The sequence below is a fragment of the Protopterus annectens genome, chromosome 12.part0, assembly GCF_019279795.1.
Source record: "Protopterus annectens isolate FY-2018-M chromosome 12.part0, PAN1.0, whole genome shotgun sequence".
Classification (NCBI taxonomy): domain Eukaryota; kingdom Metazoa; phylum Chordata; order Ceratodontiformes; family Protopteridae; genus Protopterus; species Protopterus annectens.
In genome coordinates, this window is record NC_056746.1 from 400,986,934 (window position 1) to 401,002,494 (window position 15,561).

Below are 15,561 nucleotides of genomic sequence, written 5' to 3' on the forward strand. Positions count from 1 at the left end.
ATTAATAAATTAGGTCATGGCTATAATTTGGCTCCTAGAAATCAACAACGTGTAAAGACTTCTCATCTTCTCTTTGACGATGATTTAAAACCGTATAGCTCATCAGATGAGGAACTAAAAGCACAACTGCAAATAGTCAAAACTTTTTCAGATGATATAAGAATGTCATCTGGTCTTGATAAATGTGCAAAAGCAACCTTTAAAGTAGGAAAGCTGCAGCACCAAGAAAACAGCAGTTTGGGACAAGAATGTGATATAAAAGAACTTGAGCAAGAGGGGGTTTATAAATATTTGGGAATTGATGAAGGGTCAAGAATAAAACATGAACAAAAGCAAATAAAATTTAGTAAGAAATATTTTAGAAGACAAATTAATTTTGAAAACAGTGTTGACATCTAGGAACAAAATTCAAGCTATAAACCAATTTGTGCTTCCTGTCCTAACTTACAGTTTTGGAGTGACTGACTGGCCCCAAAAGGTGTTGAATAGATTAGATAGGAAAACAAGAAGGATGCTTCATGCTCAAAGGATTTTTAAAAATCAATGCATACCAAGATTCTATATTCCCCGTTCTGAAGGAGGTGTGGGTCTCCTTGAAACTGATTGCATGTATAGATCTGCAGTCATGTGACTGCATACATATCTGCTGACCTCACAAGACCCAAACATAGTGAAAGTATTGAATCATGAAGAGAATAAATCTAAGATGACTTCCTTGCTTAGCCTAGCAGAAGCATATCGGCATCAAATGGGAATGGAAATCAAACCAGAAGTAGATAAAAATCAAGCAGCAACTGAATGTGCCAAAAAACAAAAGAAAGAATATAAGGTGAAGGATCAGATGAAAAGGCAAGAAGTGTGGAAAGGCATAAATATAGTTGCAAGTATGGAAAACTCCTGGAAGAACCTCATGTTGATCAGGACCTAACACAGGAATGGTTAAGGAGAAGTGAATTCAAACCAAAAGATAAAAGGTTAACATTGGTGGCCCAAGATAGTGGGCTACATACACGTTGGTTTACAAAGACCATTGAACATGTGGGAGAAACAGACAAATGTAGGTTTTGTAAAACAGAACTGGAAACAGTTGCACACCTCATTGTTGGCTGTGACATACTAATGGTAGAAGGACTGTATACTGAAAGGCATAATAATGTGGCAAGACTGTTACGCTGGGGATTGTGCAAACATTATAGTACTGAATTGGTTGAAAACACTGGAAACATGAGCCACAAAACATCATAGAAAAGGAAGAAGTCTACATCACATGGTATCATCCATTACCAACAGTTCAAAACACAGATACGAGAAAAACAGATATAGTGGTCCATGAAAAGACAAAAGTAGTATTGACCATTGATATCGTGGGTCTATATCATAACTTCAAAGATGTAAAACTTCGAAAGTTAAAATACTGAACCCACAACATCAAATGATGAAAATAGCGAAGCCCCGGAACATTGAAATCTTACCTAGGTCAAGATTTATGTGGGCCGTTCCGTGGCTTTGCTATTTCCTCCACTGTGGTGCGAGAGTTACGGACCTTAGGGTTAGGGTGCAGGTTAAGGTAAGTGGATAGTTAGTAATGTATGTATGGTGTAGTGTAGAGTTGGGCTTTGTTAACTGTATGTGTGTGTGTGTGTATTAATTGGTTTGTTTGTGTATAGTTTCGTAGAGTGTGTGCGATAGTTACGGACCTTAGGCTTAGGGTGTGGGTTAAGGTAAGTGAATAGTTAGTAATGTATGTATGGTTTAGTGTGGGGTTGGGTTTTGTTAACTGTATGTGTGTGGTTTATTTATTTTGGTGTGCTTGTGTTGTGTGTATGTTTCTCGGAACAGCAAATTTTTTCCCTGGGAAACAATTAGTTATTCTGAGCATTCAATGTTATCAATATTTGAAATTCCAAGTTTGAACTTATGGTGTTCGATATTTTGGAATTTTGAATATATGATATAGACCTGATATTGCTACATCCAGTGATTACAGTATTTTGGGTACACAGAAACACAAAGTCATAAAATATCAGGATTTGCAGGCAGAAATTACAGCAATGTGGAAAAAGATACCCAGACAGTTCTAATAGTAGTGGGAGCAACAGGTTTTATAAAAAAATAATCTACAGTCATATTTAGATATGTTACCAATACATATAACTCTGTACGAATTGCAGAAGGAGTCATTACTGAGCACATTGCGGGTGCCGCGAATAGCACTTCTGGCTGACATCAAAGACTGAAACAATACTAATTTCACAAACTTTAATTGTACTTTCCCATCATTGTATTAGAAACCCAAAAGGCTTGGAGAAATTAAAAAAAGACAGAAGATATAGCAAACCAACTGGCAGACGAATTCATCTCTAACTTTACCCTTTCGTCACCCGAGCTTCCCCTCAGGAAATATTATCAAATGTAACTCCACCTATTATCACTAGGGAACAGGTCCTCAATGCTCTTACTAAGGTCAAGAACACTACATTAATGCACCCAGACAATATCCCAGTACACCTTCTAAATAGCATGAAACATGACCCATTGGGCCCTCTGGAATCACTATTTAACCATAGCCTCCAAACAGGCTTTGTGCCTTATGAATGTGGAATGGCAACCATCATCCCTCAACACAAAGGTGGGCCATATACTGACCCTGGAAGCTACAGACCCATAAGTCTTACTAGTAACATCTGCAAAGCCATGGCAAGAATTATTATGTCAATGATCAATGATAAAGGACACCTCCAGACACTGGACGTAACCAAGTTTGGTTTCATCAAGACATTGGACCTAATCAAGTTTGGTTTTATCAAGGGCAGGTCATGCCTACTCAACCTGGTGGACTTCTTTGAGACATTTTGACTTGGCCAAGGCTTTTGGCATAATACCCCATTCTGGCATTCTTGACAAACACAAAAGGTTAGGTATAAACCCTTATGTCACCCAGTGGAAAACCAGCTGGTTCACAGACAGAACCCATGAAGTTAAAACTGTGAAGTCTACCTCTACAAAGAGAGAAGTCACCAGTGTAGTCCCTCAGGGATTGGTCCTGGGGCTGTTCCTTTTTGGTATCTACTTCTCTGAAATCAAGACCAATGTCAACAGCGTTTAGCTGACCAACTTTGTAGACAATTGCAAATTAGGAGCAGTCATAAAATCCTCCACCAGCACTGATGTTCTCCATGAAGAGCTGACTCTACTTCTCAACCTCTTATTTCAAGAAATCTGGACAAAGCCTAAAATAATGGGGGGAGTGCAGAGTCCCAAAAATATGGACATATTTTAAATATTGCTCTTATAAACTTAGAAAGCTGCCAGAATAACAGGATTTGTGATAGCATGCATTTTCTGAAGGATATGAAGTATGAAACTCAAACATATATAATTATTTAGTGACTTCAGTCTGCAATGTTTGCCAGAAAACCAGATATTTTATGAGGAATAAACCAAAAACATGACACAAAAATCTGGACATTTTGTGAAAATCTGGTCAGTTCAGAGCTATGGGCCTGACACAGACAAATAACTGGTGTTAGATTAAAATGAAATGTCAAGAAATGCATAATAGTATCATTTGGGAATTCAGCCACCCCTGGTAACTATGACATTGATAATGCAACCCGTGAGTTGACTCATTAGTCAGGGACTTGGGGACACACAGACAGTAATCTAGTCTTTGACCATCATGTGTCTATGGTAGTGAGGAAATCATTCTGTGCTATGCAATTTATAAACAAAGGTATGGCTTCTAGGTCCAAGGAATTCATTGTTCTGCTGTATTCAGTATTCATCAGACTACCATTGAGTACAATGCCCCATTGGTATGTACCTAAACAACCACATCCAACAGTTGGTATGTCCGCAGATGTTCCTCACCAAAAAATGCAGGGCATAAATAACATGTCCTATGCAGATCGCCCCAAAGGCCTATCCCTGAATTCTGTTTCCTACAGGCTGTTGACGGGAGATCTATGCCTGGCACACAAAGCATTGCCAGGCCCCATTCTGATGGACCTCTTGCATAGCCACAAAAGAAACAGCATCAGAAATATCCTTTCTAAAGACTTAAGCCTTGCTTGTGATATAAATATGATCTGCTGGAGTGAAAAAAATGTAAATGTGTCCCTTACCATAATTCTCTTGTGAACAATATCCTGTTTCACATATAATCATCTTTCATTTGAATTAATTGAGGCTTTCTCAAATGCTACTTGGAAGGTCACTTTCTTTAGCTTGACAGTTTCTGTCACATTGGTGCCTATCAGTGGATCCTAGGGTTTTAACTGTGACAGGCACAGACACCCCCTGGTCTTAGTTCTTTAATGCCCCCTCAGTGACTGAAGTCACAGACACAGTCTGTTCAGGTTCAGTGTCTCAGCACTCATTTGGACACTGTTTTCTTGGAAGTACAACTTGAACTCATCTCATGAAGAAACCTTAACCAGTCCATTAAAAGCAACAACCTCAGCTGACGATAACCTTCTCACTGAGTTCCTTAAAATAGGTGCAGGAGCACTATCTTTTCCTGTCTCCATTCTGATCAACTGGTCAATAACTGAAAACTTTGCCCAATCTATCTGGAAAAAATCCATTATTATAACCCTTCTCAAAGGAGGTACTGCAACAGAGTTAAACTATAGACCTCCTGCTGTCCTATCACTCCACTCTAAAATCCTTGAGAAATGTATTCACTCTCAGCTTATGAAAACATATAACCAAAAACAACACCCAGCAGGGTTTCAAGCCCAACCACATTACTATCACTGCCCTCCTCATCTTCACCAACATAGTAAACCAATACAGAAATGAGGGCAACCTTTTCTTCGCTTTTCCTTGACCTTTCCAAAACATTTGACACAGTGTTCAACCAAAAGCTCCTTTCTGAATTTGCAGCTGTAGGTCTTACTTACCCTTCCATCTCCTGGTTTCACAAATATTTATGCAATCATCAGCAGATAACTAAATGGCAAGAAAACCTTTCAGCATTTCAATTGGTCTCTCATGGTGTTCCCCAAGGGTCAATTCTAAGCCCTCTTCTATTTAATGTTTTCATAAATAAACTTCATACTGCTATAACAATTGCCACTCCTGTGCAATACGCCAATGATTCAACCCTTATATGTACTGCGTAATCCATAACAAAATTACAGGAAATCACTCAAAAATCTTTCACTAACATTGAAACATGGCTATAAAATTCCAACTTGTTGTTTAATCCAAAACAGCACTTTAAGCAAAAACACACATTTCATATTAAGTCAAGTAATAACACAACATAGAAACCATAAGCAAAAATAAACTACTCGAAATCATAATAGATGACAACCTCACATTTAATTACCACATACTTCATTCCATCAAGAAAACTCACCAATAACTCTTCTCCCTCTATAGGGCCAAACACTACCTGACAGATCAAGCAAAGATTACCTCAGCAGCAACACACCTCCTTCCTTTTCTGTTATATGCTTCCCCTATTCTTACAAATGTCAACACTACATATAAAACCGAACTAGACTCCTGCTACTACAAAATAACTAAATTTGCAACCAACTAAACCTATAAAACACACCACTGCCTTGCATTAAAACAATTAGACTCATTGCCCACAATCCATTGTACTCACCAGAATACCCAGCATTACAAAATATTTTAATGTGCTATTCACCAACTAGAGAGTTTCACTCTAGCAGTAAACTCTTACTATGTATCAGTAAGACAGTCAGCACTGCTGGAGACTCTCCGTACTCCTGTTATGTGTCAAAACTCTGGAATGATATCTCCACACAGCTAAAACAGATAGAAAACTTAAACAGTTTCAAAACGTAAACAGCACCTATGCCAAAATGGTTCTGTTCTTCCTGCTCACGTAGGTAGCTTTACTCAGAGTACTTCCCTCCATCTCTTACAGCCATTTTGCTTCCTGATGTTTTGTACCTTATCGGTTTTTCCTCATACTGCACTGATTTCCCAAACTTGTACTCTTCTTCCTTCTCTCACATCCCACCACTGACTGCTATGCCTCTTCTGTTCATTTATCTTTCTGCTCATTTCCACAGTTTCTCCTTTCATATCTCTCTTATCATCAATTTTTAAGCTGCATGACTACATGTCTGTAAGTTATTACTAGCCTCAAAAACACCTTGGTCAGATCTTCCCTGTGGCCATCATGCTATAAATACATTAACTGCTATTGTATTTCATTTTTCTATTCAATAATTAGCCAGTTTATGTTAATTTCTCTCTTTTTTGCATTAAAATGCTACATTCATGTAAGAAATATTAAATCATGTAAATAAGCTCGCATACTTATGTTTTTACCCTGCAATTATAAATGTATAACTTAAATGTGGAGCTTTTCTTCTTGGGCCTCCGCTGAAAATTAATTTTACCCAGTCAAACTTTTCCCAATCAAAAAGACAAATGAATAATAAATAAATAATTCTGAAGGCCCTATATTGCTCATTTGTGTCTTCCAGGTCTGCTGCCCACTCTGGCAAATCCAACTCCCCACCAGCTAGTGACCAGCTGAAAGCTCTGTCTGTCTTACTCCAACAGGAAATTTAGAACATACATCCTCAGGATTGATTTTAAGATAACAAAGTCAATTATCAGACTTTGATCAAAGGTTTCATAGCCAAAAGTACATTGACGACAATTTTTTTGTTTGAGCATACATTTTATGGACCATAGCGGTTATACAGAACATATGAATGGCTCACGAATAAATATAACTTTCTTGACATCATTTTTATTTGAAGTGGCTTAAAAATGTCATGGACATATGCATCTCCTACTAACTCCTTAAATGTTTAAAACCCAGATAATCTGCACTGCAAGTTACACATCCATTACTAAAATTGCACATCTCTAAATTGCTAGGATACACAGAAAAAAGCATATTAGTGAGAATAGGGGCTTATGCCCATCTTCTTTCCACAATACCTTAACATTGGGTGCCATAATAAGCAGTTTATATAGTCCATCTTTTTTTCCATTTCTTCTTCTTCTGTCTGTTTCCCAGTTATGGGTCGCCACAGTGGATCACCTGTCCGCTCATGATTGGCAGTGGAGTTTTACGGTGTTGAGTTGCCAGCCCGGCCCCCAACCTTCCATGGAAGGCACACATACGCACACACACACTCATGCCTAGGGCCAATTTTAGAGTATCCAATTCACCTACAGCATGTCCTTGGGATGTGGGAGAAAACCACAGCACCTGGAGGAAACCCACGCAACCACACGGAGGACATGCAGACTCCGCACTGAAGGCACCCCAGCTGAGGATCGAACCAGAGAACCTCTTGCTATGAGGCAGCAATGCTAACCGCTGCACCACCGTGGCCGCCCTAGTCCATCTTTTTTCCAATATAATTGTAAATTTGTATTGCAATATCTTGATTTTTTTCAATACACTTTAAGCTGAGTATCATCTTTGGAAGGCTGCTTTCTGCATCTGTAGCCACCAGTGAAACACTACTACACTTTTCACAGCTCTGTGATGCAGTAGAATAGAGCCCTGACTAAATGAATTTCAGTTTGTAGTTCTAGCACTGGAAAAGCTGGTTAGAGAAAAGATAGAATGAAAAGGTGTAGCCTTCTCTTCTCCCTCTCCTTTCCCTAGGGGAAGGGACAAGGGGCACGTGCCAGGGGTTTGGACCACATGAAGAATCCCTAGTGGAGACCACGGAATCACCAGAAGAACTTTGCCTTCATGACAGCAGGGCCATTAAAGGGGTACCTCTTGCAGAAATGTGAGATGCCCCTCACTTAACCTCATTGCAGCCCTCCTCTTGGGATGTAGTGGGCATGCACAAGGCAATAGATAGGGCCAAGTAGCAAAACTCCTGATCGCCCTTAAGGTGGATGCTGGCATCAATTCTGCCACACCCCTAAGGAGGAACAAATGGGCCACATGGCTCCTGCCTTTGTGGGAACAAATTGGCTATGCAAGTGAGGAAAAACTTGATGGTCACTTGGGGATCAAGATTAAAAGAAACACCCTTCACTCTTGCTTCCTATTTACAAAATAAGGATACCTTATCATACAACAGCTCCTCTTCTGACAGACATTACTTCCTACACTACTTTGTTCCCTTAGAATATTTGAAAAGTTTATTCCACGTCTCTCCTCTCCCTTCAGTTCCTCAGTGGCATATATATTAAAATTCTTTAATTTGTTCTTGTGGTTTCTGGTACTGTCCCCACACCATGATGGTTATCCTTGGACAATACCAGTATAACTTTGTTGAAATGTGATCTCCAAAACTGTACACAAAACTCTGGATGGAGTCTGTGTGTGATTATATAAAAGAGTATTAACTTCACTTGTCTGCTGGTGATGTCTGTCAAGTATCATACGTACCCAAAGAATGGCGTACGGCAACTGTGGTCCCACTCCACAAAGGCGGTGCTTCTACGGACCCTGGAAATTACTGCCCCATAAGCTTGACGAGCCTTGTCTGCAAAGCTATGGAGAGGATCATAAAGGAACTCATAAATAAAGACATTGGGGACCTACAGACACTGGATCCTACCCAATTTGGCTTTGTCAAGGGCAGATCCTGCCTCTTGAACTTGGTCGACTTTTTCGAAACAGTCACTAAGGCCATTGATGAGGGTAAGGCAGTTCACACAGCCTACCTTGACCTAGCAAAAGCATTCGACACAATACCCCACTCGGGCATCATAGAAAAGCTCACCAGCTTAGATGTAAACCCATATGTCACAAGATGGGTTGCAAACTGGCTCAAGGACAGAACACACAGGGTTAGAGTTGCTGGTGCCATGTCAGACTCTAAGCCGGTCATGAGCGGTGTCCCACAGGGCTCAGTCCTGGGGCCCCTCTTGTTCGGCATTTATTTTTCTGAAGTGCAGGCAAACATAGGGGGATTGTGGCTGACAAAATTTGCAGATGACTGCAAACTGGGCACCATAATTGACACTCCATCAGACACAGACATCCTCCAGAAAGGTCTCATAGAAATGGATAACTGGTGCCAGAGCCATGGCCTTAAGCTAAATGCCAAAAATGTATAGTCATACCCTTTGGGAAAAACAAGGTAACCCCTAATTACCACATAGGTGGTAATCCATTAAACACGGAAGAAGTTATCAGGGACCTGGGGACCCAAGTTGACAGTAACCTCTCTTTTGACACTCACATTGCCAAAGTGGTTAGGAAGACCTTCTACATTGCCCACCTGATCATGAAGGGATTCACATCCAGATCAGGAGAGGTCATTGTACCCCTGTACTCTTCACTTATCAGACCAATGATTGAGTACAACGCCCCATTCGGAATGTACCTTACCCAACACCTGCAGCAGTTGGAAAGACCCCAAAAGTTCCTCACCAAAAGGATAAAGGGGCTCAAACATATGTCATACGATGCCCGACTGAAGAAACTCCAGCTCTATTCAGTCGCATACCGTCTGCTCAGAGGTGATCTGTGCCTGACATACAAGGCCATGTCCAACCCGGAATTAATGGACATGCTCCACCTCAAAAAATCCAAATCCACCAGAGCCACGAGAGCAAGAGACTTAAACCTCAACACGGATATAAATAGGACATGCTGGAGGGACAGATTCATCACCCAGAGACTCCCTACACTATGGAACAGAATCCCAGTCCATGTGAGGCAGAGCCCCTCACTGACTCTGTTCAAGAGAAATCTTGATGAGTGGATGGGAGATCGTAGGTTTACCCCGGGAATCATCTCTGTATCACTGCTGGACAGAGGCACAGCAAACTAATGGGTATAGTATTCTCATCATAAGGGGTGGTGAAAGCCACACACACTCTGGCTAGGCTTATAAATGCCCTAGGGCAGATAGCCTAGTATGAACCTATGAACCTATGAACCTAAAAGCAATTTTGCTTTCTTTACTGTATTCTTATATAGAGTTTCCACCATTTAGCCATCTAAACTAATTATTTGAGGACTATTGCCAATTTTAGTGTTGAAAATGGTTCATAACCCCAATGTGTACTCTTTCCCCAGATTTATTTTTGTACTTAATTACTTTGCATTTTGTAATCTTAAATCTAAGATGTGAAAAAATAAGACATATCTTGCAATGTTTTCAAGTTCTGTTTGGTCTGTTTCACATTGTGCTTGGTATCTTTGTTGTTTCAGATTTTGTGTTATTTTCAAAAGCATACACTTTTACTTCCATTCTCTCTACAGTTTCATTCATAGTGATATCATGAAGGACCATTCCTATGATGTAACTTACTGCAGTCTATTTAGTACACCCCTCACTATAGTCACCACATATAATTTTGTTCTGTGTTCTGTTCTAGGGCCAAGGATTTTGCTTAGGAAATGACAATGTAAACCATTTTGCAGTTGCCTATTGTCTTTAACGAGGCTCTGTAAAATATGCCTTGCTAAAATTTTGATATACCATTTTCACATTGTCAGCCTAGCATGCTAATTTTCTCACCAATGTACTCTGTCAGATTTAACAAACGGAATACTTTCACCAGCAAGACTTCAGTGATCTCAAAAGACTTTCGAAAATACACAAAAGTTCACAGAGTTGCACTAAAACTTACTTTTATTATAAATTACATAAAAATTAATCTAGTGATTTGTCAGACTCACCTTCCAGGTATCTAAGATTCAGTAAAACTGCCTTATTAAATTAAATGTAAAACACATTGACCAATGAGAAAGTGGGAAAGAGAAAATAAACTGAGCTTCAATATCTATAGAAATTTGATTGCCATCCAGATGCAAATGTACATCTGGAAGCTTCTAAAGCAAGAGACAATTTAATTCCTTAAGGTTAGATTCATAAAACTGCATACATGCTTGGCAACGGAATTACTCTCAGAGTGCCACATAGGCCCTTAATGAGCTCCAAAACCTTAAATTAAACCTGGTGGTTTGCAGACTGCTTTAAAGAGGGTTATTGATAAAAAGAGTGCTAATGTAAGAGATCTGATGCATGCAATCAGAAATGAGAAATATGATGGAACCAGTGAAAATATATCCACAAGCATAATATAAATTTGTGTACAACACCTCTACTTTTATGACTTAGCAATTCACTGATTTACAATTGTTTTTATTCTAGTCTGGCAATATAATTTTTTACCTCTTTCAACCTCCCACTTGTAAAATTTGGTGATAGCACACTGCGGATTCTCTTCCATTGTTCATCCTCTACTACAGTAAGGGCAGAGTCCAGCTTCCCGTTCAAACCAAAATTCTGTGGAAAGAAAGATGAAAAGTAGCTTTATTAACTATTGAGGACATTAGCACTAGGTCACAGAGCACAAAGCAAAGACTATATATAGACATCATTTCCTGACATACGTTGCTTTGAAAACTTGAGTACTGAAATATTTTTTTGGGGAAAGGAACAGTACAGTTTGAAATTTGTCAATTACCAGAGATTCAACATCTTAACTGCTGCTTTCTTTGATTTCATAAAATGTTTTGTGCATATTCTTTTTCAAAAAGTTAGGATGTATAAATACATTTTAAGGAACATGAAGGAATTTGGGCATTCGTCTGCAACTTGTTCAAGTATTTGTAATCTATGGATATCAATAACACTAAATATAATTTAGTAATCTGAAGAACTATGTTCTTCCCATCTTGATAATGTATTATGTAGATATAAAAATTTACACAAAGATTGTGTGAAAAGGACTGAAATAGTGCACACTTTTCATTTACATATAAGAATTCAGTAGGTCATATTACCCTATTACTGCTGAAACTTATATTTAATTAATGCAGATACTGAAATTATGCACACATTGCAGTTCTCAGCATTCCAAGTACACTTCTTATCCAGTCCAATCCAATCTAACTTGTACCCAAAACTGTCAATAAGAGTAGTGAATCCACAATGTAGAGACAGATGGAGAGGTACATACAAATGATTATACATATTTTTTTATTCATTATCATGGTGCTATAGTTGCACCAAAAAATGGAAAAAATAATTAAAGTTATGTTCCTGCATGGGAACAATCCCCTGAACTCTATGCATAAGGTAATACCATAATTTTCCTGCTATTATTTATCAAGCTATGAATTCACTGTACCTTACCAAAATGTGACACTTTTGGGATTATTTTTTCTTTTCAGCTCAGTTGAGTTAAAACTGGAATTATTTAAAACAAGAATTGGGTCCAGTACTGCGTACTAAGAGTGATACACAGTTACAGTTAGGCAGAAAGACAGCTGAATGATGGGACTATGAAGGCATCATAATGAAATGCTACTGATGACAAGACAGATGATGGTAAAATGGCAATATGTAGCTAAGTCTTGGGCATTTCTGTTCAAAGAATTATTCAAATCAAATGCAACTGTTTTTAGTCATTACATAAATACCCACGTTGTCACTAATATATTTATATTAATGCATCAAATAATACAAATAGTGATACTAACAATATATTGTCAGTATAATATAAAATGACTACTAGAGAAGAGGTACCTTAGTGGATAAGGTTTCAGCCTCACAAGTCCACTATTCATTATTACCCTTCTCTTCTGAGTTAACATGGAGGGGATCTTCCTTGATTGGTTAAAAGTTTGGTTAATCCCCTCTTTCCTGTCATAATTTGATTTTTTCAGAAGCTCCCCTGCTCCTACATATGCATGACATATGCTGGTGAATTTTATGATATTATGCCCATAGTACATTTGCTGACCTAACCACAGAAATTTCATTTCTGCTAAGCATACAGCTTGGATTTCACTCCTGATATGCATCTATGAAAAGATCCTGCATTCATTGCTAACAAATAAATCTACACAATGCCATTGTAGCTGTTGAATTAACAGATAAAATGCACATCTTAATTTCTTCTATTGCCTCAGGAAGGAGTATGATGCCAGTGTAGACCTATCACATCTTCATGGCACCCTCAGTTAGTGAGCTTCTGGGGATCATTTTCCTATCATTTAACATCCAGGACATGTATTTTACATGGCCTCTTTGCACTAGACTGTGTACAAGCATATTTCTGGAGCCAGAGATGTACCCCCTCCAACTCAGGCTACTGTAAAGGCTATGCAGACGTACACTGATTTATTTGATGAGACAGACAAGAACTGTGAATAACCCCCTCCAGCTAACAACTCCCCTCCATGACCACACCTTTGAAGAAATAATGAGGCCCATGATGTGTTCTCTGGACTGGCCACTGGCCACCATTCCTTCCCCAGAAACAGCTGACTGTGTAACTGGGGAATGAGGCATAGTCCTGGGTCATTCCATCATTAGATCTGCTATCACTGCAACCTAAAAGCATCCAGACACCAGTCCTGTACCTCTCAAGGGGGTGAATATTCTTTACAAGCTATCCTCGTAGATTGCAGCAAGTCACAACAAATCCTGGGGCATGTATCCTATGGCCAACTTCTACAGGATCTCTTCAGTTCAATGTAGGTCTTACAGACCACAACATTTTACCCATGTTGCCAGAGACAGAGATAGAGATAGCGAGAGAGTCTCACAAGCTCAGCAAAGGTGTGACAAGAGACTATAGTTCCCTGCACTATTGTGAGTTATAATCCTTAACTATTCATCATATCTGCCCACATTTCAGCCCTCTCTTTTGCACTAGGTCCTCAAACAGCTTGTCACCCTGTCACTGAGCTTGAGGATGAGCTAGTGAAGGCTGTAATTATGATGCTATTGATACTGTTTTCAGAGCCACACTCTCCTGGATGTGTCTGCACAGATGGGTTTGGCAAAGGTCGGTCTGTCTTCAAGGATGCCTGTCTGATGCTCTCTGCAGCAGGTACATTCTTATTGTATCTTCCAATCTATGAGGAGTGTCCTTCCCAAATACCTTCCTCTTATCCCCTGTGCCTGGAATGGCTAGTTTTGGATGCTGGAATTCCTTATAAGCTGGCTTAGTATATACTTTTACATTACTTGTTAGTAGTGTGGGTGCCTAATCCTCATTGCTATTTCTTGGTTGCCGAAAGTATTCTTACTAGTAGCTGGGAAGAAATGGTAAGCTTACAGATACAAATGTAGAAGACACATGACATTACAGCATGGACTTTTAGCGACATGCATGCCCCAGATTTGGATAGGGCCTTCTGAGAAAAAAAAAATGTCACATTATGATAGGCGGCTGGAATGAGACGATAAACCTTACTATGAGCCATCAAGCAGGGTCCCCTTACTATCAGCCAATGCAGTAAAAACATTTTTGTAATGTACTGTCTTTGAAAAGTCGCATGCTATCTAAATACATTTTTTCCAGATACTACAGTTTTCTTTTTAATCAAAGATATGTCTATTGACTAGCTAGTCTAAGCTGCCCCATATGTACGTACATTGCAGGTAAATGTTTCCTTGATGATCTGATAATGGCTGAAAAGGCTCATGGATTGTATAATTCACCTTTCTGGCTATACTCAATCTCAACCAAAAGACCAAAAAGCTAACAATCTATACATCTCTCAGTATGATGGATACTTTATAAGAAAACATAGTTGGCATATAATGGAAAATGAAATACTGCTGCCTGGTTTTGGAAAGTGAAATATTGATGTTTACTATTTTGCAGGGTCCACTGGTACAGTTCTGAGACAATGTCAACAATTTCACAATGATGATACAAATGAAGCCCTGCTGATGCTTTACTGATACCATTTATTTTAAAAGGATATAAGCAAAGAATCCTGCAGTGTTTGTAATGTTATTTGCTTTCTATGTACAGCTACCCTGACAATTATATGCACTGTAACATATTTGAGTGAGTGTGTGTGTGTGTGTGTGTGTGTGGGGGGGGGGGGGTGACAGAGTCCTGGCAGGTGTTTTCTGATTAAACTATTTTTACCTTTCTACCAGGACATAATATACATCGGTACAAACACAGAAGATTTCTTTAACTATCTGCAAATACAGTTGCCAATTCCTTTAATAAGGATAGGAATATTTGGACAGAAATTTGCAGCAATCAAAGCAATAGCTAGGGCACAGCAGCGGACCATATGATGATGACAATCATCATCATCATCATTATCTCCTCCCTTGTCTGCAAAACATTTGAAACAATAAGGGTCACCTGTTGCATAAAAATATAAACTGGGAAGAGGAATATGTTGAAATAGCTGAGGCTTTTCTTCCTGAAAAGTAGACCCTTATTGTTTTAATGTATAATGTACCAGACTAGAAAGATATGCATGTCAGAAAGTCTTGCTTTGGCAAACATTAATGTTCTGGTATCATGGAAATGCAGCTGTGCAGCATACCACTCTACACTTGCAGATGTGCTGCAATTCATTGTGCATGTCCATCTGTATAAGATGCCACTGAGCAGATATATAGCATCCACTATGTGCAGGATGCATTTCCACATCTGCAGCTTCGCATAATTTTCACAATATCCAGCTGTACAGGATGCCACTGAGCAGCTGAGCAGTATGTGACTAGGTACAGCATGCCATTGCATATATGCAGCTGTGCAGCAAGTCACTAGGTACAGCATGCCATTGCATATATGCAGCTGTGCAGCATGTCACTAGGTACAGCATACCATTGCATATATGCAGCTGTGCAGCAAGTCACTAGG

The 15,561-nt window shown here is 39.2% G+C and overlaps 1 protein-coding gene across 1 annotated transcript in view; it reads right to left on the minus strand.

Annotated features, from left to right (window-relative positions):
* Window positions 1-15,561, minus strand: part of LOC122816603 (cytochrome P450 3A56-like) — a 262,199-nt gene that overhangs the window by 153,207 nt on the left and 93,431 nt on the right. The window contains exon 5 of the mRNA XM_044089504.1: window positions 11,103-11,216. Within this exon, the coding sequence (XP_043945439.1) occupies window positions 11,103-11,216 (114 nt within the window). The remainder of the gene's footprint in view (window positions 1-11,102; window positions 11,217-15,561) is intronic.